The sequence below is a fragment of the Ranitomeya imitator genome, chromosome 6 (genome assembly GCF_032444005.1).
Source record: "Ranitomeya imitator isolate aRanImi1 chromosome 6, aRanImi1.pri, whole genome shotgun sequence".
NCBI classification, from domain to species: domain Eukaryota; kingdom Metazoa; phylum Chordata; class Amphibia; order Anura; family Dendrobatidae; genus Ranitomeya; species Ranitomeya imitator.
In genome coordinates, this window is record NC_091287.1 from 15,556,071 (window position 1) to 15,584,032 (window position 27,962).

Below are 27,962 nucleotides of genomic sequence, written 5' to 3' on the forward strand. Positions count from 1 at the left end.
CGGCGTCTCTCCGCACTGACTGATCAGGCAGAGGGCGGCGCGCACACTATATGAGTCATCGCGCCCTCTGACCTGCACAGTCAGAGCGGAGAGACGCCGGGAAGATGGAGCGGCGCCGGGAAGATGGAGCGGCGCCGGGAAGATGGAGCGATGCCCGGCGTGTGGAATGGGGATAGGTGAATATTACATACTTACCTGCTCCCGGTGTCCCGCTCCTTCCCCCGGACAGCTGTCTTCGGTGCCGCAGCCTCTTCCTCTTTCAGCGGTCACCGGCACCGCTGATTAGAGAAATGAATATGCGGCTCCACCCCTATGGGAGGTGGAGCCGCTTATTCATTTCTTTAATGAGCGGTGCCGGTGACCGCTGAAGAGGAAGAGGCTGCGGCACCGAAGACCGTGGGACGGCAGGGGGAGCGCCAGGACCGCTGGGACTTGGTAAGTATGCCTCAGCGCCCTCTCCCCCTCACCCGCCGACCCTGCCACCCACCATGACTTGAGTATAAGCCGAGAGGGGCACTTTCAGCCCAAAAATTTGGGCTGAAAATCTCGGCTTATACTCGAGTATATATGGTATTAAAAGGCCCCTCTACTATTCAGAACAGAGAAGATAAGAGCTAAATTGCAAAAAAGTTACTTGTTTTCACACTTTGCAATTTTACCCATTTAATAAGAAGAGAGAAATCATACTCACAGGAGAACAGAATTTTTAAATTTGTCTAATCTCACCATCAGAAGTGACCAATCATAATCCTGCAATGTTCTAGTTCCTTATCGTGCTTTTCTTAATTGATACTCTCTAAAAACTCCAGGTGGATCAAGAACAGCAGTCAAAATGATTTTGGAAATCCCATCCCTAGGACGCCCTTTCACCCTTGGAATGTTGTACGACTGTCGGGAAGAGAAACTTATTCCAGGTAACTATTAGACATTAGGACATTTTTTTTTTGTTTCACTGTCTTAAACTTTGATTGTATTTTTTAGGATTTGCCATAATTTTCAGTTGGTGGTGGTCAAACTACATGATCCCCTTGACACACAAAGAATAAGTCAGAGAATAGGGCCGTACTGTGGTTCCTGGTGCAGTCAATGACTTGGACAAACAATGGAGGGGCCACAGTGTAAGACGAGTGCTGCTGCCCACTTAATTCTCAGTGCAGAAAGAAATCATAGAATCATAGAATGTTAGAGTTGGAATCATAGAATGGTAGAGTTGGAAGAGACCTCCTGGGTCTTCTGGTCCAACCCCCTGCTCAAAGCAGGATTCACTAAATCATCGCTGTCACGGATCCCTTCTCCGTGGTGTCACTTATTTGTCACGTGCCCGCTCTCACACGTGACTTGGGGGTTGTGCCTGCAAGGGTTAATCTATCTCCCCATTCTCAGTCCAGCATTCAACCTCTGACCTATGCTGTAATGGGAGCATAAATCACACACCCGCTCATTAACGCTGCCACCACTCACCGAATACACGGGCGATGAGTCCCAGAAATAGTAATACTAATAAAAATATGTCTATCACTCATAAGGCTCACACACCTTAGGCTATGGATTCTTTTAGAACATTCAAGGTTCAACTTATTAAAGTTTTATACTTTAATAACAAAAGGGTCAGTGCTTACAATAAGAAACAACTTATGCAAAACAGTATCAAAATAAACAGGAGAAAACTTACAGAAATTATCTAAATGGTAGTTGCTTTCTGCTCCCTGAGGGGGGGTGAATGGAGTTGGTGGAACACATCAGCTTTTCAGGCTGCCCTCACCTGTGAACAAAATTCTGTCTGCAGCCTAAATGTATAAGTTTGGCCTGAGGTCAGGTTTCTAGACCTGCCCCCAAGGTTAATATCATAATTGCGGTCTGTTTGATTGGGCACAGCCGCTCTACTAATGAATATATATTATTTTACTCTGGAGACACTTGTGAGATGGTTCCCAGGAATAGCTAACCCTCAGGCCCGAATTAGCACCTCCCCTCCAAGACCTAGGAGGTGCCAAATGTTAGCTTTTTCTTGGCCCTAGCTAGACCTCCTGGGGAGATATGGAGACACAATTTCTACTAGTCCCAAGGAAGTACCTATTAACACCTAGGTGCGAATTGCCTTCAGTACAGCTGTTACATTATCACTAGTCACACATATAACCCTAGACATATGTCACTACACACATATAGATATATATACACATATTTCACCACAATCACAGACAGATGTCTGTCCAGCCTCTGTTTGAAGACTTCCATTGAAGGAGTACTCACCACCTCTCGTGGCAGCCGGTTCCACTCCTTGATCACCCTAACTGTCAAAAAGTTTTTTCTAATATCTAATCTGTGTCTCCTCCAATTCAGTTCCATCCCATTGCTTCTAGTCTTTCCATGTGGAAACGAAAATAAAGATGATCCTTTTAGAATGTGACAGCCCTTGAGATATTTGTAGACAGCTATTAAGTCTCAAATCCTGTAAACGTTCCTCATAGGTCATGGTTTGCAGACCAGTCACCATTCTGGTCGCTCTTCTCTGAACTTGCTCCAGTTTGTTGATGTCTTTTTTAAAATGTGGTGCCCAAAACTGGATACAGTATTCCAGATGAGGTCTGACCAAAGAGGAGTAGAGGGCAATAATGACTTCGCGTGATCTAGACTGTATGCTTCTGTTAATACATCCCAGAATTGCATTTGCCTTTTTTGCTGCTGCATCACACTGTTGACTCATGTTCAGTCTGTGATCTATTTGTATACCCAAGTCTTTTTCACATGTGCTGTTGCTTAGCCCTATTCCTCCCATTCTGTATATGCTTTTTTCATTTTTATTGCCCAGATGTAGTACTTTGCATTTTTCCTTGTTAAAAACCATTCTGTTAGTTGCTGCCCACTGCTCCAGTTTATTTATATCTTTTTGAATCCTCTCTCTCTTCTCTAGTATTAGCTATCCCTCCTAGCTTTGTGTCATCAGCAAATTTAATCAGTTTACCCTCAATTCCTTCATCTAAATCATTGATAAAGATATTGAACAATACAGGGCCTAGGACAGAGCCCTGTGGTACGCCACTCGAGACATTATTCCAACTGGATGCGCAGCCATTTATGACCACTCTTTTGGTCCGATCACTAAGCCAGTTATGAATTCACCTAACAGTAGTCTTGTCCATTCCATACTTAGTCATTTTTTTTCAATAAGGATTGCATGAGATACTTTGCCAAATGCTTTGCTGAAGTCAAGATATACTATATCTACAGCATTTCCCTGATCCACCCAGTCAGTGATTCTGTCATAGAAGGAAATTAAGTTAGTCTGACATGACTTATTAGTTACAAATCCATGCTGACTCTGGTTAATCACTTCATTCTTATCCAGGTACATGTTGTTTCATTATTTGTTCAAATATCTTTCCTGGTATAGAAGTCAGACTCACCGGCCTATAGTTCCCTGGGTCCACCTTCTTCCCCTTTTTGAAGATATGAACAAGATTTGCTCTTCTCCAGTCTTCTGGGACTTCTCCTGTTCTCCAAGAATTTTCAAAGATTATGGAGAGTGGTTCAAAAATTTCTTCTGCTATCTCCTTCAGTACTCTGGGGTGTAATTCATCTGGACCTGGAGACTTGAATTCATTTATGTTAGCTAAGTGTTTCCTCACTATCGTTCTGTTTATAGATATCCCGGATTCTTCTATTCCCTTAATAAGACAGTGAATATCAGTTGATGTTCCATTTCCTTTCTGAGTAAAAACAGATGTAAAATAGGAATTTAAAAGTTCGGCCTTCTCAACATCCTTTCTTACCATTTCATCATTTCCATCCTGTAAAAATCCTATAGCATTTTTGACTTTTCTTTTACTTTTGACATATCTCCCAAATCCTTTTTTATTGCTTTTGACGTCTCTTGCAAGCCTAAATTCATTGTCAGCTTTAGCTAATCTGATTAGTGCCCTACAGGTTCTGCAGACAGCATTATATTCTTCTTTAGATATGCCTCCCTCTTTCCATTTGATAAACATTTCTTTCTTCCTTTTTAGCATGTGTTTAAGTTCTGTGTTCATCCATTCGGGTTTCCTTTAAAGCTTCCTATTCTTCCCTCTTTTCAGAATTGTTAATTGTTGAGCTTTGAGAATTTCGTTTTTCAAGATTTTCCATCCTTCCTGGACATTTTTGCCCTTAAGGATATCCAGCCATTGGATCCTTCCGATTCTCTTTTGGAGTCCCTTAAAATCTGCCTTTCTGAAATCTAACCTTGATGTCTGAGTCTTCAAAGGTCTTCCTCCTCTAGTTATCCAAAATTCTAAAATAATGGTCTCTGCCTCCTAGGGTCCCAGCCACTCTTACCTCCTCAACCATTTCCTCCCTGTTTATAAGCATTAGATCTAAGGTAGCAGATCTACTTGTTTTCTCCCCTACCTTTTGGAAGATAAAATTGTCAGCGAGAGGATAAGAATTTGCTTGACCTGTTAGTTTTGCCTGAGAGAGATTCCCAACAAATGTCTGGATAGTTGAAATCTCCCATGACAACTATGTCATGTTTTTTGGAGAACTTAGCCATTTGATGCATAAAGAGTTCATCCATATCCTCAGCTTGCACAGGCGGCCTGCAGTAAATGCCTACAATCGTGTCCTTTCCATTTTTCTGTCCTTGTATTCTTACCCAAACAGTTTCCACAGAACTCCCAGTCTCTGAAGCTTCAATCTCTGTGCAGATATATGCTTTCTAAGGAAGGGACATCCAGGGTCATCGTGTCCAACCCCCTGATCAATGCAGGATTCACTAAATCATCCCAAACAGATGTCTGTCCAGCCTCTGTTTGAAGACTTCCATTGAAGGAGAACTGATCACCTCTCATGGCCGCCTGTTCCACTCATTGATCACACTAACTGTCAAAAAGTTTTTTCTAATATCTAATCTGTATCTTTTTCCTTTCAGTTTTATTCCATTGCTTCTCGTGTTTCCATGTGTAAATGAAAATAATGATGATCGCTCTACAATGTGACAGCCCCTCAGATATTTGTAGACAGCTATTAAGTCTCCTCTCAGTCTTCTTTTTTGCAAGCTAAATATTTCCAGATCATTTAACTGTTTCTCGTAGGACATGCTTTGCAGTCCGCTCACCATCCTGGTCGCTCTTCTCTGAACTTGCTCCAGCTTTTCAATGTCTTTTTTAAAATGTGGTGCCCAGAACTGGACACAGTATCCAGATGCAGCCTGACCGACGAGTAGATTGGGATAATTACTTCACGTGATCTAGACTCTGTGCTTCTCTTAGTACATCCTAGAACTGTCTGCCTTTTTTGATGCGGCATCACACTGTTGACTCCTGTGCAGTCTGTGATCTATTAGTATACCAAAGTCTTTTTCACATGTGCTGTTGCTTAATTCTACTCCTCCTATTCTGTAGATGTCATTTTTGCTTTTCTTGCCCAGATGTAGAATTCTGCATTTCTCCCTGCTAAATACCATTCTATTAGTCGCTGCATTGTTCAAGCTTATCTAGATCCTTCTGAATCCTTTCTCTTTATACTCTAGTGTTAAGGTACCTTCACACATAACGATATCGTTAACGATATCGTTGCTTTTTGTGACGTAGCAACGATATCGTTAAGGAAATCGTTATGTGTGACAGCGACCAACGATCAGGCCCCTGCTGGGAGATCGTTGGTCGCTGAACAAAGTCCAGAACTTTATTTAGTCGCTGGATCTCCCGTGGACATCGCTGGATTGGCGTGTGTGACACCGATCCAGCGATGTCTTCACTGGTAACCAGGGTAAACATCGGGTAACTAAGCGCAGGGCCGCGCTTAGTAACCCGATGTTTACCCTGGTTACCTGCGTAAAAGTAAAAAAAAAAAAACACTACATACTTACCTACCGCTGTCTGTCCCCGGCGCTGTGCTCTGCACTCCTCCTGTACTGGCTGTGAGCGTCGGTCAGCCGGAAAGCAGAGCAGTGACGTCACCGCTCTGCTTTCCGGCCGCTGTGCTCACAGCCAGTACAGGAGGAGTGCAGAGAAGCACAGCGCCGGGGACAGACAGCGGTAGGTAAGTATGTAGTGGTTGTTTTTTTTTACTTTTACGCTGGTAACCAGGGTAAACATTGGGTTACTAAGCGCGGCCCTGCGCTTAGTAACCCGATGTTTACCCTGGTTACCCGGGGACTTCGGGATCGTTGGTCGCTGGAGAGCTGTCTGTGTGACAGCTCTCCAGCGACCAAACAGCGACGCTGCAGCGATCCGGATCGTTGTCGGTATCGCTGCAGTGTCGCTTAATGTGAAGGGACCTTTAGCTATCCCTCCTAGCTATGCATTGACTGCAATTTTGATCGGTTTACCTTCAGTTCCCTTATCTAGATCATTTATAAAAATGTTGAACAACACTAGGGCCAGGACAGAGCCTTGTGGTACCCACTTGTAACACTTTTCCAATTGGATGCACAACTATTTATCACCACTCTATGAGTATGATCACTGAGCTAGTTATGAATCCACCTAACCGTAGCCTTGTCAATCCCATACGTGGTAATTTTTTCAATACGTATAGTGAGATACTTTATCAAATGCTTTGCTAAAGCTGAGATATACTATATCTACTGCATTTCCATGATCCACCAAGTCAATGAATCCATCATAGAAGGAAATTAAATTTGTCTGCCATGACTTGTTTGCTACAAACCCATGCTGGCTCTAGTTAATTACTGTATTTTTATCCAAGTACTTATATACATGCTGTTTAATAATTTGTTCACAGATCTTTCCTGGTATAGAAGTAAGGCTCACTGGCCTGTAATTTCCTGGCTTCATCTTCTTTCCTTATTTGAAGATAAGTACAACATTTGCCCTTATCCAATCTTTTGGGACTTCTCCTGTTCTCCATGATTGTTCAAAGATTCTGAGTAGTGGTTCTGCAATTTCCTCTGCTATCTCTTTCAGTCCCTTAGGATGTATTTCATCTGGACCAGGAGATTTAATTTCATGTAAATTAGCCAAGTGTTCCCTCACTCTTTATGGATAGTGTGGATACTTGTAGCCCTTCGATGGCACCGTGAACATCAGTTGTTGTTACATTTGAATTCTTAGAAAATACAGATGCAAAATAGGAATTTAAAAGTTCGGCCTTCTCAACATCATTTTCGACCACTTCACCCTTCTCATCTTGTGAAAGTCCTATAGCATCTTTGACTTTTCTTTTGCTTTTGACATACCCCCAAATCCTTAATTACTGCTTTTGGTCTCCCTTGAATGCAAACCTCACTTCATTACTGGCTTTAGTTCTTCTAACGCTTGCCCTGCGTTCCCTGCCTACAGCAATATATTTTTGTATTTGCTCCCCTCTTTCCATTTGATATACATTTCTTTTTTTCCCTTTTTAACAAGTTCATCTATCCTGGTCTCTTTAAGTGCTTTCAATTCTTTCTTCTTTTTGGGATTGCTACTGGCTGTGCAGTGAGAATTTCATTTAGCAAAATCTCCCATCCTTCTTTGACATTTCTGTCCTTTAGAACATCCGGCCATTTGACCTTTCCTACCCTCTGTTTGAGTCCATTAAAATCTGTCTTTCTGAAGTCCAACCTTAAAGTCTGAGTCCTCACTGGTCTTCCTCCTCTTGTAATAAAAAATTAGAGGATAGCATGATCGCTATCCTCAAATATGACTCTGGCGGCCAACAATATGCTTCACTTTCTGTTATGGATAAAGCTCTTTAATTGCTACGTGAGAACAAATAAGGTGTCTGGTTTAAAAAATATCCTGTGTGTGCGCCTGAAAAAGCACCGTAAAAATGAACATAAATTATATTGTTGTGCTCATGTTCAGTCTTTTGTAACTTTTTTGAAACAATTCAGGGTTCAGAAACAATTAAACTGTTAAAACAAACAAAACAATCATTCTTTTGCTCTCTGGGTTACTTCTGAAGGTGAAGATGCTGGGGCCACATACCATGCCTTATCTCCTGAATATGCCCTCAGTCCGTACCCTTCTGTCACCCAGGGAAGAATGGAGTAGTTGTGCACCGTAGTATACCTGTCATGATCCAATTCTGAGGTTGTGTTCAGCTGTCTTGTCTCTGGACTGGTCATGTGAGAGTTAATCCCCTCTGCCTCACTTTGAAACCTGCTGAGCTATTTAAGTCCTCTGCAGCCTGTGGGCCAGTGTCAGCTATAGTTCATGCTGCACTGTTTGAGCTCCTGACCTGATCCCTGTAATAGTGTTCCTGTTTTCCTCTGACTGCCTGCACCCGTTTATGACTTGTTCTGACCTCTGGCCTGTACCCCGACTCCGTCTTACGTCTCACGTTTTGGTTACCACGTTCCCGGTAGGTTCTGATGTCTTGCTTGTCCCCGACTATTCTCTGCTCGCCCCTTCTGTACCACGCTGCTATCTCTGTGTATGACCTTGGCTTGTCTGACTTCTCTTTCATTACCTGTGAAACCTGTGTTGTTGTTCAGTGTTGCTGAGCTGTGTGTACAAGCTCTTTCTCTTAACCAGCACCCTCTGGTGGAGGTTGCTCTATACTGCACTGCAGCAGCACATTACAATACCAACCAGACGAACAAGGTAACATGAACAGGGGTAACGGAAAATACCAAACATACAAATATACACACATAAACAGAGTAATGCACTGGAGATGAGGATGGGGTAAAACCAAAGTAGGAGAAGGGAATTATCACACTCACAAAACCAAGCAACAGTCACAGATAAATCCACCAAACGCCTACTCCAATAACCACCAACTACTATCCCCCCAGCCATACAGCATAAGCTAGCTCTGACGATGTATTAGTCAGGACTCAGATTATATAGGGGATAAGAGTGGCTAACTGTGCACAGCTGAGAACCTTATCTCCCAGAACTCCCAACATGGCTGATTAACCACTGTTCTTTCAAAAGAAATTTACACAGTTTAAAAAGAAGGTGAAGTGCTTCTATTCAGTGCAGGAGTAGGAGCAATCAGACACTATGGTCTTCTGCCTCCAATCTGTCACAGTAACCCCATGGCAGTACCCCCTCCCCCCTAGTTTCTATAAGGGACCTCCGAAACCTCAGAATTGGGTTTATCAGGGTGTGCCACGTGAAAAGACCGGATCAGTCTGGCTGCATGGACGTCAAATGCTGGTGCCCACATCCTCTCTTTGGGACCGACGAATTAAGCAAGAATCCATGATTTTTCCTATCTGAAATTATAAGTTTCCATTCACAATGACTGGAGATGGTGGTAACTGTGATGGTACCGAAGATGCAATGTATTTTTTGAGGCGTGGTTGATGAAACACATTATGGATCCTAAAAGTGAGTGGCAAAGCAAAGTGGAATGCTGCGGGATTGACGGCGGCTATGATCTTATAAGGACCGATGAACATGGGACCCAGTTTCCAAGATGGAATCTTCAGCTTAATGTTCCTAGAGGACAACCACACCAAGTCACCAACACGCAGGTTAGGACCCACCAAACTTCTCTGATCCACCACACTCTTTTATATTGGGATCCCATCTTCCACAAATTATCAGTAATTTCTTGCCACACCGACATAATAGATGATGAAAACCGTTCTTCAGGTAATCCAGAAGAATAATTCTTATTAATTGAGTTGAACTGAGGATGACACCAGTGCGCCCTGAAGAACTGGGACTTACCAGTAGACTCATGACAACGATTATTTACTGTGAAATTCAGCTAACGGTAAGTAGGTAACCCAATCCTCATGATTCTCAGACACAAAACACCTATGATAAGTCTCCAGATTCTTGTTAACCTGTTCAGTTTTCCCATTAGACTGTGGGTGAAATGCAGAAGAGAATGACAGATGGATCCCTAAACGGGTGCAAAACTCCCTCCAAAACTTGGAAATAAACTGCACCCCCTGATCAGAAACAATATTGGTTGGAATCCCATGTAGTTTTACAATTTCCCTGATGAAAATTTACGCCAAGGACTAGGCGTTGGGTAAAGTGGGTAGTGCAATAACATGATACATTTTACTGAATTTGTCCACCACCAAAATTACAGTATTCCCCGCCGACACGGGTAGATCTATGATAAAAATTGACCGATAAGTCCAAGGTTTACTGGGAATCTCCAATGGTTGGAGAGACCCCACCTGATGAGTATGAGAGGTCTTAGAATGCGCACAGATACTGCAGGCGGCTACATACTCCCGGACATTGTTGTGAGCACCTGGTCACCAAAAACGCAGAGTAAGCAGATCAACGGTGGCTTTATTACCAGGATGTTCGGGCAACACCGAATCGTGAGGTTCACTAAAGACTATCAGACGAAGATTCACAGGCACAAACAGTTTACCTAACAGACAGGCAGCAGGGGCATCCCCTTGAGCGTCAACAACCTCTTTTTCAAGATCCGAACATTTAGACGCCATAACCACCCATTTTTGTAGACAATTATTTCCACCCCCAGGAAAACGACGAGATAATGCATCAGCCTTAATGTTTTTGTTTCCAGGCCTATATTTGACAAAAAAAGTTAAACCTGGTGCAGAACAATGCCCATCTTGCCTGTCGTGGTGTTAAACATTCTGCAGATTCTAAATATACAAGAATCTTATGATCCGTGATTACCATAACCGGATGAACTGCGACCTCCAGAAAAATGACGCCACTCTTCAAAAGCCCACTTCTTAGGGAGTGGTTTTCCTTCTGCCTCGTAAGCCAACACTATTTTGGATCTGATCCACCTTACTATTATAGATTTGGCCACTTTCTTCCCCCAATTATTTCCCCCATATTGGACAAACAAATTTGGATCCTGTCTCCAATCCCTGGTAGCTTTCAAGGAAATGGATAGCCATCTAACATCTAAAAAGTGGAAAACCTGCTCCTTATGATTTTTTGGATGCTGGCAAAATGAAGGCAGGACAATACATTCATATTTGGGAAAGACAACTTTGGGGAGGAAAGACTGGTCAAACCTGAAGACTATTCAGTTTTCAAATATCTGAAGCTATGGATCCCTGATAGACAGAGCTTGTAGTTTTTCTATCCTCTTGGCTGATGTAATAGCCACCAGAAAAGCAGTCTTAAATGAAAGCCTGCTAATGTTTACATCACTCCCCGGTTCGTACAGGTGTTTACATAGTGCATTGAGTACCAGGTTTAAGGTACCGTCACACTAAGCGACGCTGCAGCGATACCGACAACGATCCGGATCGCTGCAGCGTCGCTGTTTGGTCGCTGGAGAGCTGTCACACAGACCGCTCTCCAGCTACCAACGATCCCGAGGTCCCCGGTAACCAGGGAAAACATCAGGTTACTAAGCACAGCAGGGCCGCGCTTAGTAACCCGATGTTTACCCTGGTTACCATCGTTAAAGTAAAAAAAAAAACAACCACTACATACTTACCTACCGCTGTCTGTCCTCGGCGCTGTGCTTCTCTGTACTGGATGTGAGCGCCGGGCAGCCGGAAAGCAGAGCGGTGACGTCACCGCTCTGCTTTCCGGCCGCTGTGCTCACAGCCAGAGCAGAGAAGCCGAGCGCCGAGGACAGACAGCGGTAGGTAAGTATGTAGTGGTTGTTTTTTTTTTTACTTTAACGATGGTAACCAGGGTAAACATCGGGTTACTAAGCGCGGCCCTGCGCGTAGTAGCCCGATGTTTACCCTGGTTACCAGCGAAGACATCGCTGAATCGGTGTCACACACGCCGATTCAGCGATGTCAGCGGGAGATCCAGCGACGAAATAAAGTTCTGGACTTTCTTCCCCGACCAGCGATATCACAGCAGGATCCTGATCGTTGCTGCCTGTCACACTGGACGATATCGCTAGCGAGGACGCTGCAACGTCACGGATCGCTAGCGATATCGTCTAGTATGACGGTACCTTTAGGTCCCATGGTGGGACAGGTTTCCTCACCAAGGGCTTCAATCTCTGGACAGCCCTGGAAAATCTAGCTTTCCAGGGGTGGGTAGCTAGAGAAGAATCAAAAGATATGCTTAAGGCCGAAATTTGGACCTTCAAGGTACTTCGACTTAACCCCTTATTGAATCCTGCCTGCAGGAAATCCAGGACTCTCGGTATATCCGGGTGCGATGTATCAACCGAGGATTCCCCGCACTGTGTACAGAATCATTTCCTGATTTTGTTACATATAGCCGATGTTACTGGCTTTCTACTTGCCTGAATGATAGATATGACCTTATCAGACAATCCTCTTAATCTTTGGACCTGCATTTCAGGAAAGGTGCAGCCTGTCTATGTTCTGATGAAGAAATGGGCCTTGGAAGAGAAGATCTTCCCTCTGTGGAAACAGGATAGGCTCTCCCACTGACATCTTACTCAACAGGGGAAACCAGCTCCTACTTGGCGAGAAGGGCTCTATTAGTATTATTTTTGCTCTCTCCTCTTGCTCCTTCCTCAGCACCCCTTGGAAATAAAGGGGAGCAGAGGGAATGCGTAGGCCAGCTCTTCGCTCCAGGTCTGGGATAATGCATCGATCCCTGCGAAACTGTCTAGGGAATTTAACTAAGGCTGGTTTCACATTTGCGTTTAAAAACGCAGCGTTTTAAACGCAAACGCATTTGGTGAAAAAACGCATGTAAACGCGTTTAAAAGCTGCGTTTCTTTTACGCATGCGTTTTTGCATGTTTTAATACAAACGCGGCGTTTTGACGCGTTTACATGCGTTTTTTCATGTGTTTGTGTTTTTTAAACGCATGATGAGAAGTGTGTGACAGCTGCCAATCATCAAAATCAACAAGAAAACCCACTATAAACAAAAATAGCTAGGGTTAGGGTTTGGATCCCTAGTAACCTTAGGGATCCTAACCCTACCCCTAAGGGATCCTAACCCTAAGGGATCCTAACCCTACCCCTAAGGGATCCTAACCCTACCCCTAAGGGATCCTAACCCTACCCCTAAGGGATCCTAACCCTACCCCTAACACTTAGGGTTATGGTTAGGGTTATGATCCCTAGGGTTAGGGGTAGGGTTAGGATCCCTTAGGGTTAGGGGTAGGGTTAGGATCCCTTAGGGTTAGGATCCCTTACGGTTAGGGGTAGGGTTAGGATCCCTTAGGGTTAGGGGTAGGATCCCTTTATCAATTTTATGGTGTGGGGTGGCTTATCAGTATGTTTTCTTGTTTTTTTTAATAAAAACGCATGCGTTTTAATGCAACCAAACGCATGTGCTTAAAAACACATGCGTTTACATAGACAGCAATACATTTTTTTGCCACTAAAAATTACATGTTGCATTTCTGCAACACAACGCATGCATATAAAAGACGCATGCGGCGGCAAAACGCGGCAAATTGCATGCAAAAAATGCATGCGTTTTTAATGTTAAGTATAGGGAAAAAAAGCATGCTTTTTTTGCGCAAAAACGCAGCGTCAAAAAACGCAAATGTGAAACCAGCCTTAAAGAATCTTACCTTCGCATTCTCTCTGGTTGCGAAAAGGTCTTTTCATGGGATCTCCCACTGCTGACACAGCATGTGGAACACTTCGCCGTTCAGTTTCCACTCTGTGGGAGATATTCTCTGCCTGCTTAGGAAGTCTGCCACCTGGTTCTGGGCCTCCTCCAGGTGAACCGCTAAAACGGAAAGAACAGTCTCCTCTGCCCACCGATAAATCTTTTTCGCTAAATGCTGCAGTGAGAGATATCTCGTGCCCCCCCCCCCAGATGGCGTAGAAAGGCTAGCATCATGTTGTCCTACAGGATCCTCGCATACCTGTTTCTGACTACCAACTGGCCCTGGTGCAGGACCTCCCATAATGCGCGCAGCTCCCTGTAGTCTGAGGACCTGGCCCGGACTTCCAGGGTCCATGTTCCCTGGAAGAGTATTCCTTCTAGATGATAGCCTCAACCTGGCTGACTTGCATCGGTGGTAACCACCACGCAGGAGAGAGGGCCCAGGAAACTCCCATTTGGAGGTTTTCTGGAATAGTCCACGGACTGGGGAGTTTTTTTACTGATGAGGAGAGGGGCATTACGACATCTAGTGATAGGTGACGTCTTTCCCAGGCTAATAAAATGGCCTCCAGGAGCTCTTATGAATGGAACTGACTCCACTGTACACATGGGATGCAGGACATCATTGCTCCCAGGATCCTCATCGCCCCTCTGATGGAGCAATGGTTCTCTGAAAATTGACGGATTCTGTCATGTATTGATGTCTGGTTTTCCATAGGTAGGAAAGAAGTTTTTTAGATGAGAGTCCAGGAGAATCCCCAGGAATTTCTTCCCGGTTTCTGGAATAAGATTTGATTTCTTTCAATTTATCACCCAGCCCTGATTCTGGAACATGTGGACAGAAGTTTGGCAATGCTCCATAAGCTCTCCTCTGGTGATGGCTATAATTAGGAAGTCATCCAGGTAGAGGACTATGAATGTCTAACCTCCTCAGTTAGGCCACTACCTCTGCCACAAGCTTTGTGAAAACTCAGAGTGCTGAGGCTAGTCCAAAGGGAAGGCAACAAAACTGATAATGATGGACCCGATCTCGGTCCTTCAGTGCGAACCTCAGGTACTGCTGACAGCAGGCATCGATGGGAATGTGATAATACACGTTTTTTTAAATCCAGGGTGTACATTACTGTATTCTTGTCTATAAGGGGAATTGTTGACCTGATTAACTCCAATTTGAATCTCCTGTCTTACCCAGCGGCTCAAGGGCTTTAAATTTATTATCGTGTGGCCCTCCCAGGTGGGTTTTCTGACCGAAGAGAGACTCGAATAGTGGCCCCTGAATCTTTCTCCCTCAGGGACCGGGACCATCGCTCTGATTTGTAGAAGGTCCTGAACATCTGACCACATGGGGAGGCTGCGGTCGGGGGCTGGGAGTTTGTTAGGATGAACCTTTTTGGCGGGAACTGGATAAACTATCCTGTAACCTGAAGAGATTGTTCCTAGCATCCACTGATTTTTTTGAGATCTCCTGCCAACCTTCCAGATACGACCTTAGTCGCCCTCCCACTCTCATGGCATTATTGCCCTCCTGACCCCAGGCCTGAGCCAAAGATAGAGGCCCTCTCCCTACCTCCTTTGGGGTAGCGCCACCTGCCCGACTTTCCCTTCCCGTTGTAGCTTGATCTCTGGGAGGGTTAGGGTGTATGAAAGGGCTCGTATTTTTTAGGCCTATCCTCTGGGAACTTTTTCATATCAGATGCCTTCTCTAGAATTTCATCTAGAACCGGGCCTAACACTCTAGAACCCGAGAGGGGTATGGAACAAAGTTTATTTTTAGATTGTGTATCCCAGACCACATTTTTAACCAAATAGCCAGCTGGACAGCATTTGATGAGGTACCGTTCCTGGCAGCAAATCTGACAGACTCCGCAGATGCATCAGCAATGAACCCAGTAGCCAGTTTAGGCAACGGGAGGGATCTTAAGACAACTCCCAGGGAGGTTTTGCCCTTTAAGTGTTCCTCTAGGTCATCAACCTACAGGTGCATGGACCTAGCAACGGAGGTTGCTGCTATGTTGGCCCGTATTATAGCCGCCGAGGTCTCCCAAGTTATTTTATAGTAACATAGTTATTAATGTTGAAGGAAGACTTTAAGTCCATCTAGTTCAACCCATAGCCTAACCTAACATGCCCTAACATGTTGATCCAGAGGAAGGCAAAAAAAAAACCCATGTGGCAAATAGTAAGCTTTACCTTGGGGAAAAAAATTCCTTCCCGACTCCACATACGGCAATCAGACTAGTTCCCTGGATCAACGCCCTATCAAGGAATCTAGTGTATATACCCTGTAACATTATACTTTTCAAGAAAGGCATCCAGTCCTTTTAAATTTTAGTAATGAATCACTCATTACAACATCATACGGCAGAGAGTTCCATAGTCTCACTGCTCTTACAGTAAAGAATCCGCGTCTGTTATTATGCCTAAACCTTCTTTCCTCCAAACGCAGAGGATGCCCCCTTGTCCCTGTTTCAGGTCTATGATTAAAAAGATCATCAGAAAGGTCTTTGTACTGTCCCCTCATATATTTATACATTGTCACTGGTAGGAGGAGCCTAACAGCCATCTTTTTTTCAATCCTTGTGGTATTCCAGGAAGCACTACCGGCCGGAGCGCCCCTGGTCCCACGAGTGCGCTCCACCATCCGGCACAAATGGTGCCGTAACCCTAGGCACTCAGACGGATTCACCTCTAATAGTGCACCGCCAACAGTGTTTCACCGCCTGATACAGACAGGGCCGCAGCCCCGGGTATCTGCGGCCTGGAATCAGCACGCTGCTGCAGCTCATATACCTAGGTAAGCTGGCAGCCACAGTTGTCTTTTTGGTGGTACGATTGTACATTTAAGAGGTGGGCAGTGAATTATGTTTTTTTCTCCTTAAGCGCGGTTTCTATTTCATTTTGACATTAATAAATGTTATAAAGAAGAGGGCCCAATACTGACCCCTGTGGTAGCCCACTGCTAACTGCGACCCAGTCCGAGTGTGCTCCATTAATAACCACCCTTTGTTTCCTATCCCTGAGCCAGCTCTTAACCCACTTACACATATTTTCCCCTATCCCCATTATTCTCATTTTATGTATCAACCTTTTGTGTGGCACAGTATAAAAAGCTTTTGAAAAGTCCATATACACTACGTCCACTGGGTTCCCTTGGTCCAGTCTAGAACTTACCTCTTCATACAAACTGATCAGATTAGTCTGACATGAACGGTCCCTAGTAAACCCGTGCTGATACTGGGTCATGAGGTTATTCCTCTTCAGATACTCCAGTATAGCGTCCCTTAGAATGCCCTCCAGGATTTTACCCACAGTAGAGGTTAAGCTTACTGGCCTATAATTACCGAGTTCAGTTTTTGTCCCCTTTTTTGAATATTGGCACCACATTTGCTATACGCCAGTCCTGTGGTACAGACCCTGTTATTATGGAGACTTTAAAGATTAACATAAAAATAATGGTCTATCAATGACTGTACTTAATTCTTGCAGTACGCGGGGGTGGATCCCATCCGGGCCCGGAGATTTGTGACCTTTAGTGATTTTTAGACGCCGACGTACTTCCTGCTGGGTTAAGCAGGTGACATTTAATAGGGAATTTTTATCACTAGTCATGTTGTCTGCCATGGGATTTTCTTGTGCAAATACTGATGAAAAAGTCATTTAACATATTGGCTTTTTCCTCATCCACCATTTCACCCAGACTATTTTTAAGGGGGCCAAAACTATAATTTTTTAGTTTCTTACTATTTATGTAGTTAAATAATATTTTGGGATTATTTTTACTCTCTCTGGCAATGAGTCTCTCTGTCTCAATCTTTGCTGCCTTGATTTGCTTTTTACAGAATTTATTTAATTTTCTGTATTTATTTAATGCCTCATCACTACCTACTTCATTTAATTCTCTAAATGCTTTCTTTTTGTCCCTGATTGCGCTCCTTACAGCTCTATTTAGCCATATTGGTTTCCTCCTATTCCTAGTATGTTTATTCACATACGGTATATACTGTGCACAGGTCCTATCCAGGATGCTAATAAACGTCTCCCATTTTCTTTGTGTATTTTTATGTCTCAGGATATCGTCCCAGTTAATTGCACCAAGATCCTCTCTCATCCGTTGGAAATTTGCCCTCCTGAAGTTTAGTGTCCGTGTAACCCCTCTACTACACATCTTATTAAAGGATACATGAAAACTTATTCTTTTGTGATCACTATTACCCGTGACCCCCAACCCTTATATTTGATATGCGGTCTGGCCTGTTGGATAATATTCGGTCTAGCAGTGCCCCCCTTCTTGTTGGGTCCTGAACCAGTTGTGAAAGGTAATTGTCTCTCATAGTTGTCAGACACCGATTACCTTTGCTGGAACTGCAGGTTTCTGTTCCCCAATCTATTTCAGGGTAGTTGAAGTCCCCCATAATAATGACTTCTCCTTGAGTCGCAGCTTCATCTATTTGCTTTACGAGGATATTCTCCATTGCTTCCATTATTTTTGGAGATTTATAACAAACCATGCCGGATGGGTTTTAAGGACGATTTTACATATAGACACACCCCTCCCCCTCGCTTATCTGTACGGTCATTTCTGAACAGGCTATAGCCCTGTAAGTTAACAGCCCAGTCATGGCTCTCATCCAGCCACGTTTCAGATATCCCCACCATGTCATAATTATGCACCAACAACATTAATTCTAATTCATCCATTTTGTTGGCGAGGCTTATGGCATTAGTATACATGCACTTGATGTTTCTCTCTGTACCTCTATTCTTTCTTAAATTATTAATTGATCTAACCCCACCCCCCCATGCCACCGCCACCCCCATCTTCTTTATTTGTGCCTACGTCTCTATCTGCACTATCTTCCCCTCATATAAATTGAATACCCTCCCTTCCAATCCCTAGTTTAATCACTTCTCCAACCTTCTAGCCATTTTCTCCCCCAGCACAGCTGCACCTTCCCCATTGAGGTGCAGCCCGTCCCTAGCGTAGAGCCTGTAGCCAACTGAGAAGTCGGCCCAGTTGTGCAGGAACCCAAACCCCTCCTTCCTACACCAATTCTTGAGCCACTTATTAACCTCCCTAATCTTCCATTGCCTCTCTGGCGTGGCACGTGGTACAGGCAGTATTTCGGAAAATACCACGTTGGAGGTCCTTGCTTTCAGCTTGCAGCCTAATTCCCTGAAATCATCTTTAAGGACCTTCCACCTACCTCTAACTTTGTCATTAGTGCCAATGTGCACCATGACCGCTGGGTCCTCACCAGCCCCTCCCAATAATCTGTCCACCCGATCAGCGATGTGTCGGACTCGAGCGCCAGGTAGGCAGCACACCGTTCGATGATCCCGGTCTTTGTGACAGATTGCCCTATCTGTTCCCCTAATAATTGAGTCCCCCACTACCAGCACCTGTCTGGCCTGCCCTGCTCTCCTATTTCCCTCCTTACTGGAGCAGTCACTCCTCCGGCTTTCAGAGGACATGCCTGGCTGCAGCAGTGCTACCCCTGTACTGGCACCCCCCTCATCTGCCAACTTAGCAAACTTATTGGGGTGTGCCAGATCAGGACTAGCCTCCCTGGCACTCTTCTCTCTACCTGGCCTTCTAACTGTCACCCAGCTTTCTACTTCACCGTGCTGCAGCTTCATGGTACCATCCCCCGCCTCATCTATCCTATTGAGCGTCTGCTCAGTGAGTAGAAGACTCCTCTCCATATTGTCTATGGATCTCAGTGTTGCCAGCTGCACATTTAGATCCAGAATCTGGGTTTCCAAATGCACAACGTGCTCACATCTCGCACAGCAGTATGCACCCTCCACCGGCTGCTCAAGGACTGCACACATGTGGCAAGATGTGCACTGGATGGCATTAACAATAGTGGAGCACATTTCCTAATGGGGATTGCACCAGACAGAAAAGTTAAATAAAAAATAAATACAAAGTATTAATAAAATACAGCAATTCAGTAATTCCTCCCTTGGAAACTCCCTGAATCCAAAGTCACTGAATCACAAGTCACACTTACCACCATTCACACTTACGCTCTGGTCACACTCAGCTCGCTCACACTCGCTAAGATGGAGATTTAAAGATTTTTTTTCTTTTTCCCCTCTGCAGCAATCCGCAATGCTGTGCAATGCACGTCCAAAAGGACTTGAGCCCCAACCAGCTGCCCCTTATAAACCCTTAATTATGAGCCCCCACCCTAAACTAACCCCTTGTGAATATAGCTACTCCCAATTCAGCAACTTACACCAATTCACACAGGTATTTGTTAAATGCTTTCCAAATACCTCTTCACTGAATCACAAGTCACATTTACGGCCGTCCACACTTACGCTCAGGTCACACTCAGCTCGCTCACACTCGCTATGCTGAAGATTTAAAGATTTTTTTTTCTTTTTCCCCTCAGCTGCAATCCACCTTGCTGTTCAATGCGCTTCGGTTCCTTGAGACTTGATGAATCTTCGAATGGGATAGAAGTCTTTTTTTTTGGAACCTTGGCTATGGGGACGTCAATTTTCAGAACGTCCTCCCAAGGCTTAACGTCCTCTGGTTTGAAGGGTAGATAATGTCTAAAATCTCGGGGAATAATAAGCTTTCTTTTTTCTCCCACTTCTCCATGATCTTGGTGCGGATGTGGTTGTTTACAGGGAAGACTGTCTCTGGGATCTCAAACCACTGAACATCTCATCCTGTAGAGAGTGATATTTCTGGGTTTCCTACGCCTGCATGGTACTCCTGACTGTGCAGAGGAGCTCATCCGTATCCTCAGATGAGAAGAGGTATTTCTTCCCCTCTTCTGGAGGGTCTGTAGTTGTTTCTCCCTCCTCCTGATCAGACCCACAGGAATGTATGTCTTCCTTGGAGCTTAGTTCCATCTCCCATCTTGGCACGAGGCGTCTGGATTGAGTAAGCCAAAATAGAGGTGTGAACCTCTTCCCTAATGATGGATCTCATATCCATTAGCAGAGATGACTGCTCCTCCCTGACAACTTTGGAAGCGCAGTGTTCTCCTAGCTGTTTAATCCATGCATTCAGCAACTTGATGCTGCAGATAGCGCATCTCAATACAGTTCCCTGTTTTCTTGCTGTCTTTTAGGTGCCATAGAGGTGGATGCTCCTCCTTAAAATACACTGAGTATATACTGTGTGCTTTATATGTGGTAAGAGTCAAATAAATAAGGCAGCACACTGCGGCGCTAAAACATGCAAACATGAAAATTGAACTGCATTACTGCACTAGAAATATGAAAAAATGAGAGCGTTTAGCGCATAAAATGGCCAATTTATGTGTACCTAGTAGCCACGTTAGGGCATCTCTCTTATACCAGGTCCTACACTTGCCTTTCCTCGCTGAGAATAAACGTCTTCATCTGAATAGGAACCTGTGAAACCTCTTCTTAGACTAAAATTCTCTCTCTGTGGAGGGGTAATGGACCTGTTTCGATTAAAACACCTGTGGCTAAGAGGTGGAGTGCTCAGTCAGAAGGCTACTGAATACAAATTTCAAAAAACTGACCGTCACATCCAAACATAGACTAAGTGTGAACAGGTGCTGAACCTAGAGTCACCAACTCATATACAGTCAAATAAATAAGGCAGCACACTGCGGCGCTAAAACATGTAAACAAGAAACATGAAAATTGAACTGCATTACTGCACTAAGTGTTCACACTTGGTCTATGTTTGGATGTGACGGTCATAGTGGAATATGTATATGTATGGATGTATGACCAGCAGTAACTTAGCATCTGTCCTAGGCTGCAGCTCTTCACAAAGGTCATGACCTATGTTATCCTGAGAAAAAGAGTCTTCCTAGTCTCACCCCAGAGGGGGGATTTCCTGAACACACACCAGTGGAAATATTTCACACCTTCTGATTCTTTTGAACAGAAACGCGAATTGCAGCATGACACTACTTACTATGAGAAAGGTCACACAAATAGGTTCAAAGAAAAATAATGTATTCATTGGTAAAATAGCCAGGATCCAGTCACAAACCAAGGATTACAATATTAACTTGAGAGGCTGGTCTAGAAATCTGACCCCCGGGTTGACTCTATGAATTAGGCCTTTACACATGGAAAGCTGTTCAAAGATTGAGGGGCAGCCAAGCTGATGTGAGCCATTCCATATTCATCCCCCCCTCAGGGAGCAGAATGCCGGACTGCAAAGTTTAAATATTTCTGTAAGTTTTCTCCCTTTACTTTTATAACTGTTTTGCATATTTGTATGTCACTTTTTATTGTAAGCACTGTACCTTTTCTATTAAAGCTTAAAACTTTAATAAGTTTGAACCTTGTATGCTCTAAAGAATCCATAGCCTTAGAGTGTGTGCTCCTAGTGATTGGCAGACAGTAGTAGTATTTCCGGGACTCATCGCCAGTGTGCTCGGTGAGTGGTGGCAGCGTGTATGAAGCAGGTGTGTGGTCTGTATCAGGGTGTAATGTATGCTCCCATTACAGAATAGGACAGAGGGTGAATGCTGGACTGAGAGTGGGGAGATAGATTAACCCTTGCAGGCAAAACCCCAAGTCATGTGCAGAGAAGGAGGTATGTGACACCCCCCACAGTAAATACCCACAGACACAGTAATAACCCGCCATACACATCACACCTACCCCCCAATTTTTGGAATCTTCAGCTCCACTAACGTGGAGAACTTACCATCGATGTGTGCCAGCAAGGGATGTCAGCAGGTGCTCAGAGCTTCATACGTCTGAAAGATGCAAATAAGATTGAATACTGGGAGCCGGCGCACTGCAGCGGCCGCATGCTGCCAGTGTGTTTGAGACCCCTGCTCTAGCACATAACAGTCAATAACTTCTGAGTGCGTGGCCCCAATCTGAAGATGTAACCCTCTGACGGCTTGTGTAAAATACACCTGTCTCAAGGGGACGGAGTCAATGGCGATTATGGGTCTGGACAGAGTATGTAGGATGACTTCAGACCTGGATGAACCTAGTGTCGATCAAATGAAATCCCGCCCCGCTGTCCAGAAAGGCAGACACATCCACCTTAATCTCACCCAGGTGGATTTCTGCTGGCAGAAAAAATTGTGTCCTACCCACGAAGGTGATAAGTACACCAGGGCTGCTAACCTCTTTGAAACCCGGGCCCCTTAGTTTTCTGGCGGCGGTTTACAGCAACATCAGGAAGGAAACATGCCCACAAAATAGCCCGTTCTACCATAGTAGCACATTTTGTAACAACCCCTTTGTACCAGACAACAGACTGTTTTCCAGGATGACATGCCGCACCCACTTGCATGGGTTCCTCAGATGACTCAGACCTGGTTTCTCTTGGCCCCAGACCTCCTGCACATTGGGGAGTCTCTATAGGTCTCTGGCGAAGATAGCAATCAACCCAGATAGCCAGAGACATGGCCGCCTCAATGAGACTGGAGTGTCATACAGAGATAAATCATCCTTCACCCTTACTGTGAACCTCTCACAGAACTGACTACAGAGTGCAGGGTCATTCCACCTGGTGTCCCACCTCCATAACTCGTAACAATACTCCTCCACTGGCCGGTGTCCATGCTGAAGTTGACGCAGTGTGGACTCAGCCAGGGAGACGCGATTGGGGTCATCACATATAAGACCCAGAGCCTGAAAATATCCCTCCACCTTCTGAAGTGATTGGGTACTAGACGGGAGAGAAAATATCCATGCTTGGGGGTCCCCCTGAAGGAGCAAGATTACTATCCCCACACGTTGCTCCTCTGTACTTGAGGAAACCGGGTGTAGCGTAAATTACAGTTTACAGGCCTCATGGAAAACAACAAACTTGTCACGCCGCCAGAGAACCTGCCAGACAACTCGATCTTGGGCTCCACTAATGGTTGCCTGGGAGTCATGGTCCACAAACCTGAAGTGTTAGGGTGCTGAAAAACAACCCTGTGTAGATCTGCCACCTCCAGACTGAGCTGCTGCAGTTGCCTTGTCAGAGCAGTAAAAGGATCCGTAATGGATCAGAAAAAATGGTTACGGTCAGAGCTAATGTCACGACTCTTGTCGGGTGACCGGGTACCAGGGGCTCCTTCCCTGGCCCTAGCACTAGGGGTGCCCTAGCTTGCTCTGTTCCCCGGGTTACTCCTGATGGTGAAGATGCCGTGGTCACGTACCTTGCCTTATCTCCTGAATCCACCCTCCATCTGTACCCTTACTTTACACAGGGAAGAGGGGAGTAGTAGTGTACCATAATACACCAACCAGACTAACAAGGTAATACGAACAGGTATCAAGTATAATACCAAACATACAAATTTACTCACACACAACAGAGGAATGCACTGGAGAGTGGAGGATGGGGTAAAACCAAAGTAGGAGAAGAAAGGGAATTATCACACTCATTAAGCCAGTCACAGATAAATCCACAGAACGCCTTCTCCAATAACCAAACACCTCTCCTCCTAGCCATGCATCATAAGCTATCTCTGAGGACGATGTGTGTCGGTCTGGACCCAGATTATATGTATATGGGATAGGAGTGGCTAACCGTGCTCCCAGAGCTCCCAACATGGTCGATTAACCCCTGTACTGCCAAAAAAAAATTAAAAACAATTTGAAAAGGTGAGGTGCTTCTATTCAGTGCAGGAGTAGGAGCAATCAGACACTGTGGTCTTCTGGCTTCTTTCTGTTGCGGTAACCCCATGACAGCTAGTTAGTTAAAAAAAAAAAAAAAGGGCACTGGAGAGGTCACAAAAACAACAGCAAAACCGCCAATGACCTTGCTTCAAGAAAAGAACCACTGTCGTTTCCCTCAAATCGGTTTTGTCTAGAAAAACCTCAGTGGATCCACTGGTGTCTTAAGGACACCATGTGCATATACACTTAGACTGGAGAGCACCTACAAATAGCATCTACCCCTCTGGAGGACCCTGCAGGTCCCAGCATTACTAGGCATTGCTTTCAATATCAGGTGTAATGACTCATTTCCCCAGTGGTGGCTCTGCAGGCGATTCCCCACGTGGGTTACAGCTTATTGTTGAGGGTCCGAGCTGCAGAGTTATTTTTTTTCTTAGTAATGATCAAATATCCTTATAATATTCCGTCTCTACCTAATTAATACATAATTGCCATTGTGCTTTCTTTGTGTTCTCAGCCATCACTCTATGGAACAGAGAAGATCTGACCAAGAATATCTGCACAATGCCCAAATGTCACACCTCTTTCGAAGTTCTGACATCAGACACAGTTTCTGATAAGACGTCAGCTCTGAATATCTCTGGAGAATTAAAAATTAGTTGGTGGAGTGGAGCGTTCAATGTTGCAGGGTCTGGGGCATACCTTACTGATACAACGGAATCGAAAGTACAAGCCCGAGTGACACTGAAGTACGAAAGAACCACCAAGTTTGCACAGCTCAGTATGGACCATCTCTGCACTAAGAACATCACCTACCATGAGGCATTTGACAGAGGGATAGCAACCCATGTGGTTACTGGAATTTTATATGGCGCCCAGGCATTCTTTGTCTTTGACCAAAAAGTTACTGGCTCCAAGCAAGTTGCAGAAATTCAAGGAACGCTTAAAAACATTGCTCTGAAGATAGCAAACATTACAGGGAATGTAGAAAAGAAAGACACCGAAACAGAAAAGGTCAGTCAGTTCAGCTGCACATTTTATGGCGATTTTGCTTTGGAGAAAAATCCAGTGACTTATGCAGAAGCTGTGCAAGTCTACACGAGCCTACCAAAATTACTTGGGGAGGATGGGGAGAATGCTGTGCCTCTGAAGGTCTGGCTGTACCCGTTAAAAGATTTGGATGATAAAGCTGCCCACATGGTGAGAGAGATTAGTGATCACCTGGTCTTCATGGCAGAGAGTATAATGCAGAACATGTCAGAAGTCATCATGGAGTGTAACGACACGATGAAACATCCGGCGGCCATAACTTTTCCAACTCTTTATAACAAAATCAGCCAGTTCAAAAAACTTTTTGAAGGCTTTCGGGTGATGTTCCAGAAAAAAATGTCCAAAGTTCTGTTCTCTGTACGTTGTGGGAATATGAAGGAATCCACTCTGGGAGACATTCTCTTCGGGAAAGAAAAATCTCCATTCAGAGATCAGAATATCCAGGAATTTCTGGGGAGAAGTCATCTGGAGATGGAGGTTGTTTATTCATCATTAAAGCAACTGACTGGTTTCAGGGTTGTGTCAGAGAAAAGTGAGCTGATGAAGGCAATTCTTGACCCAGACTTTGACACCACAATTTGTTTTAACTTCTCTCTGACTTCTGAGGACTTGTACCTCTCACACTTAAAGTCGTGGCTTCAGAAGCAAACATGGGATCGTCAGGATGTCTTCATGGGTGGCAAAACCAAACAATGGTTTGAAACAACTGGAATAAAGAATCAAATAAGAGATCTTGTGGCCAAGTTCACAGCATTAGTTGGAAAACCTCCAGATTCAAAAAATACTCAGTTTTTTGTCACTTCTTTTGCATGCAGTGCCTCTCCCGGAGTCACCATACAATATTACGAGAGTGGAGATCTGGTGACCACGAAGTGTTTGCCTCCTGCGAAGCCGATGCTTGAACTGGCAGATTATGGCAGAAAAACCAGTGTAGGTGTCAAGCCGGGCCCCGCGCCCTGTCATACTCCCGTGTCCTCGGCATCCCGGCGCGTTTCCTCTGCTGCAGCGTCTTCTCCTCAGCGCTCGCTCCCGGCTTCTCCTGCTCATCGCGTGCGCGCGCACGCCAGGTTGAGTACTGCGCGTGCGCACTTCTAAACTCCCTTCTGGCGTTTCCTTCCTGTCCTCTCTATAACCTTGGAGGACTCCCACCCGGAAGTACTGCGCAGCGCTGCTTTATTAACCGGCCCCTTCCTCTCCCCTGTGCCTGATGATCATTTGTAATTCCAAGTGTTCTTGGCCGCACGTTTACCCTGTTCATAGCTGGCTTCCTGACTTGGTTCTTTCCTTGCTCTCCTTAAATCCAGCCCTGTCTCCTTCGCTCCCGCTAGCTTTGTGTCTCTGCCGTACCTGCCACTCCTGTCTCCTCCGTTCCCGCCAGCCGTGTCTCTGCCGTACCAGTCAGTCCTGTGTCTCCTCCGTTCCTGCTAGTCCTGTGCTTCTGCCGTACCAGCCTGTCCAGTGTCTCTTGCATACCTGCTAGCCCAGTGTCTCCATGAGTCTCTCTATTCCACCTAGGTCTCCCAGCTGCCGAGGCGATAGTCCCCCATGGGCCTGCCCCTATGTCTCCCTGCATAGGGGGCAGTCAATCTGGTCAGCTCGTCCATGGGTGGATTGTTGTCATGGTCCAGTGGGTCCACTTTTTGTTTTCTCTATAGTATCCTCACAGTAGGTTACAAGGTGGAGTATAAACGTGCAGATCAGCAGACATGGCACAAATTAACCAGAAGAAGAAATTAGGACATAATAGAAGTGTTTGGACTAAAAGAAAACTCTTTCTACCTCTTCCGATATTCAGCCATGTGGAAGAAAGGTCTCAGTGAGGTCACCAAGGCTAATATGACCAAAAAGAAGGCTACAAAGTTATCCATCAACAGAGTGGGCTTCATATTGTAACAATTCAGGTGACAGAAAAAACATTGTGGCGCCTCATAATTATAGAGTAAATTCATAACAAATCCCTTATTCTAACTCCCAATTATGCTTCATTCAGACGTACGTGAATCTTATACATTTTTTAATGGAGAGAACGCGTACCCGCTATAATCTATGGGGCTGCTCTCAAGTCACTTGTGCCCACAAAGAAAAAAAAAAAAATTGAGGCATGTTTTTTTTTTCTGAGTCACGGATAAAACTTACCCATTCAAGTCTACAGGTCTGTGAAAAATCACTGCAATCCGTATGCTGTGCGATTCCAACATTGTAATAAACATTTTGCAATTTATTATTTTTTTCATGTGAGAAAGTCAGACCAAAAAACATTGACAAGTGACCAAACACTGAATGATGAATTTTAGACTATGTCTGAATGATGCCTTAGTGTCATAGTAAAATGATGATAATCTGTTCATACTAGTCTCAGTTTCCATTCATACAGAAGCCATGATGCAATGACTAATCTATCATAGTAAAGAACTGATGGACCCCATAGGCCAACAACATCTTTGTCTCCTTTAGGCTATGTGCACACATTCAGGATTTTTCGCGTTTTTCGCTATAAAAATGCGATAAAACCGCAAAAAAACCCTGCATACATTAAGCATCCTATTATTAGAATGCAAGATCAAAATTAAAGCAGGCTTCATTTTGTGCTTTTCGACTCCATCTTGCTGTTTTAAGATACATTTTTGTTACTAGGTAAAAATTCATAGTTGTTATGAGACCTTGATTATTTCAGTCTGAACAAGATATGACACTGAAGGTGTATTGTTCTACGAGACCTTGACATACAGGCTGTACCTGCATTCTTATAGGTTAAGAACTGTGTGTTCCTATGTTGATTGGTTGAAGTATAACTTGCTAAGATTATGAAAAGTACGACACAATAAACGGGGGCTCAGAGATCTGCTTGATCCCCCCAAACAGAGACACATGTCTCCGTCTGATCATTTTCAGTTGCCAGCAATGTCCTGTAGATTAATTTGGAAATCACTAG

At 44.5% G+C, this 27,962-nt stretch overlaps 1 protein-coding gene across 1 annotated transcript; it reads left to right on the plus strand.

Annotated features, from left to right (window-relative positions):
- Positions 1-819: 819 nt before the first annotated feature.
- LOC138641663 (neoverrucotoxin subunit alpha-like) lies at positions 820-27,169 on the plus strand. Its single transcript, XM_069729234.1, has 2 exons — positions 820-914; positions 24,498-27,169. Exons 1-2 carry the CDS (start codon positions 833-835, stop codon positions 26,123-26,125), a joined length of 1,710 nt encoding a protein of 569 aa, XP_069585335.1. The 5' UTR covers positions 820-832; the 3' UTR covers positions 26,126-27,169.
- The last annotated feature ends 793 nt before the right edge of the window (positions 27,170-27,962 follow it).

Coding starts and splice junctions, on each gene's coding strand:
- LOC138641663 (XM_069729234.1), top strand. CDS start 833: ATGATTTTGGAAATCCCATCCCTAGGACGCCCTTTCACCCTTGGAATG. Junction 915..24,497: donor GGAAGAGAAACTTATTCCAG/GTAACTATTAGA, acceptor TTGTGTTCTCAG/CCATCACTCTATGGAACAGA.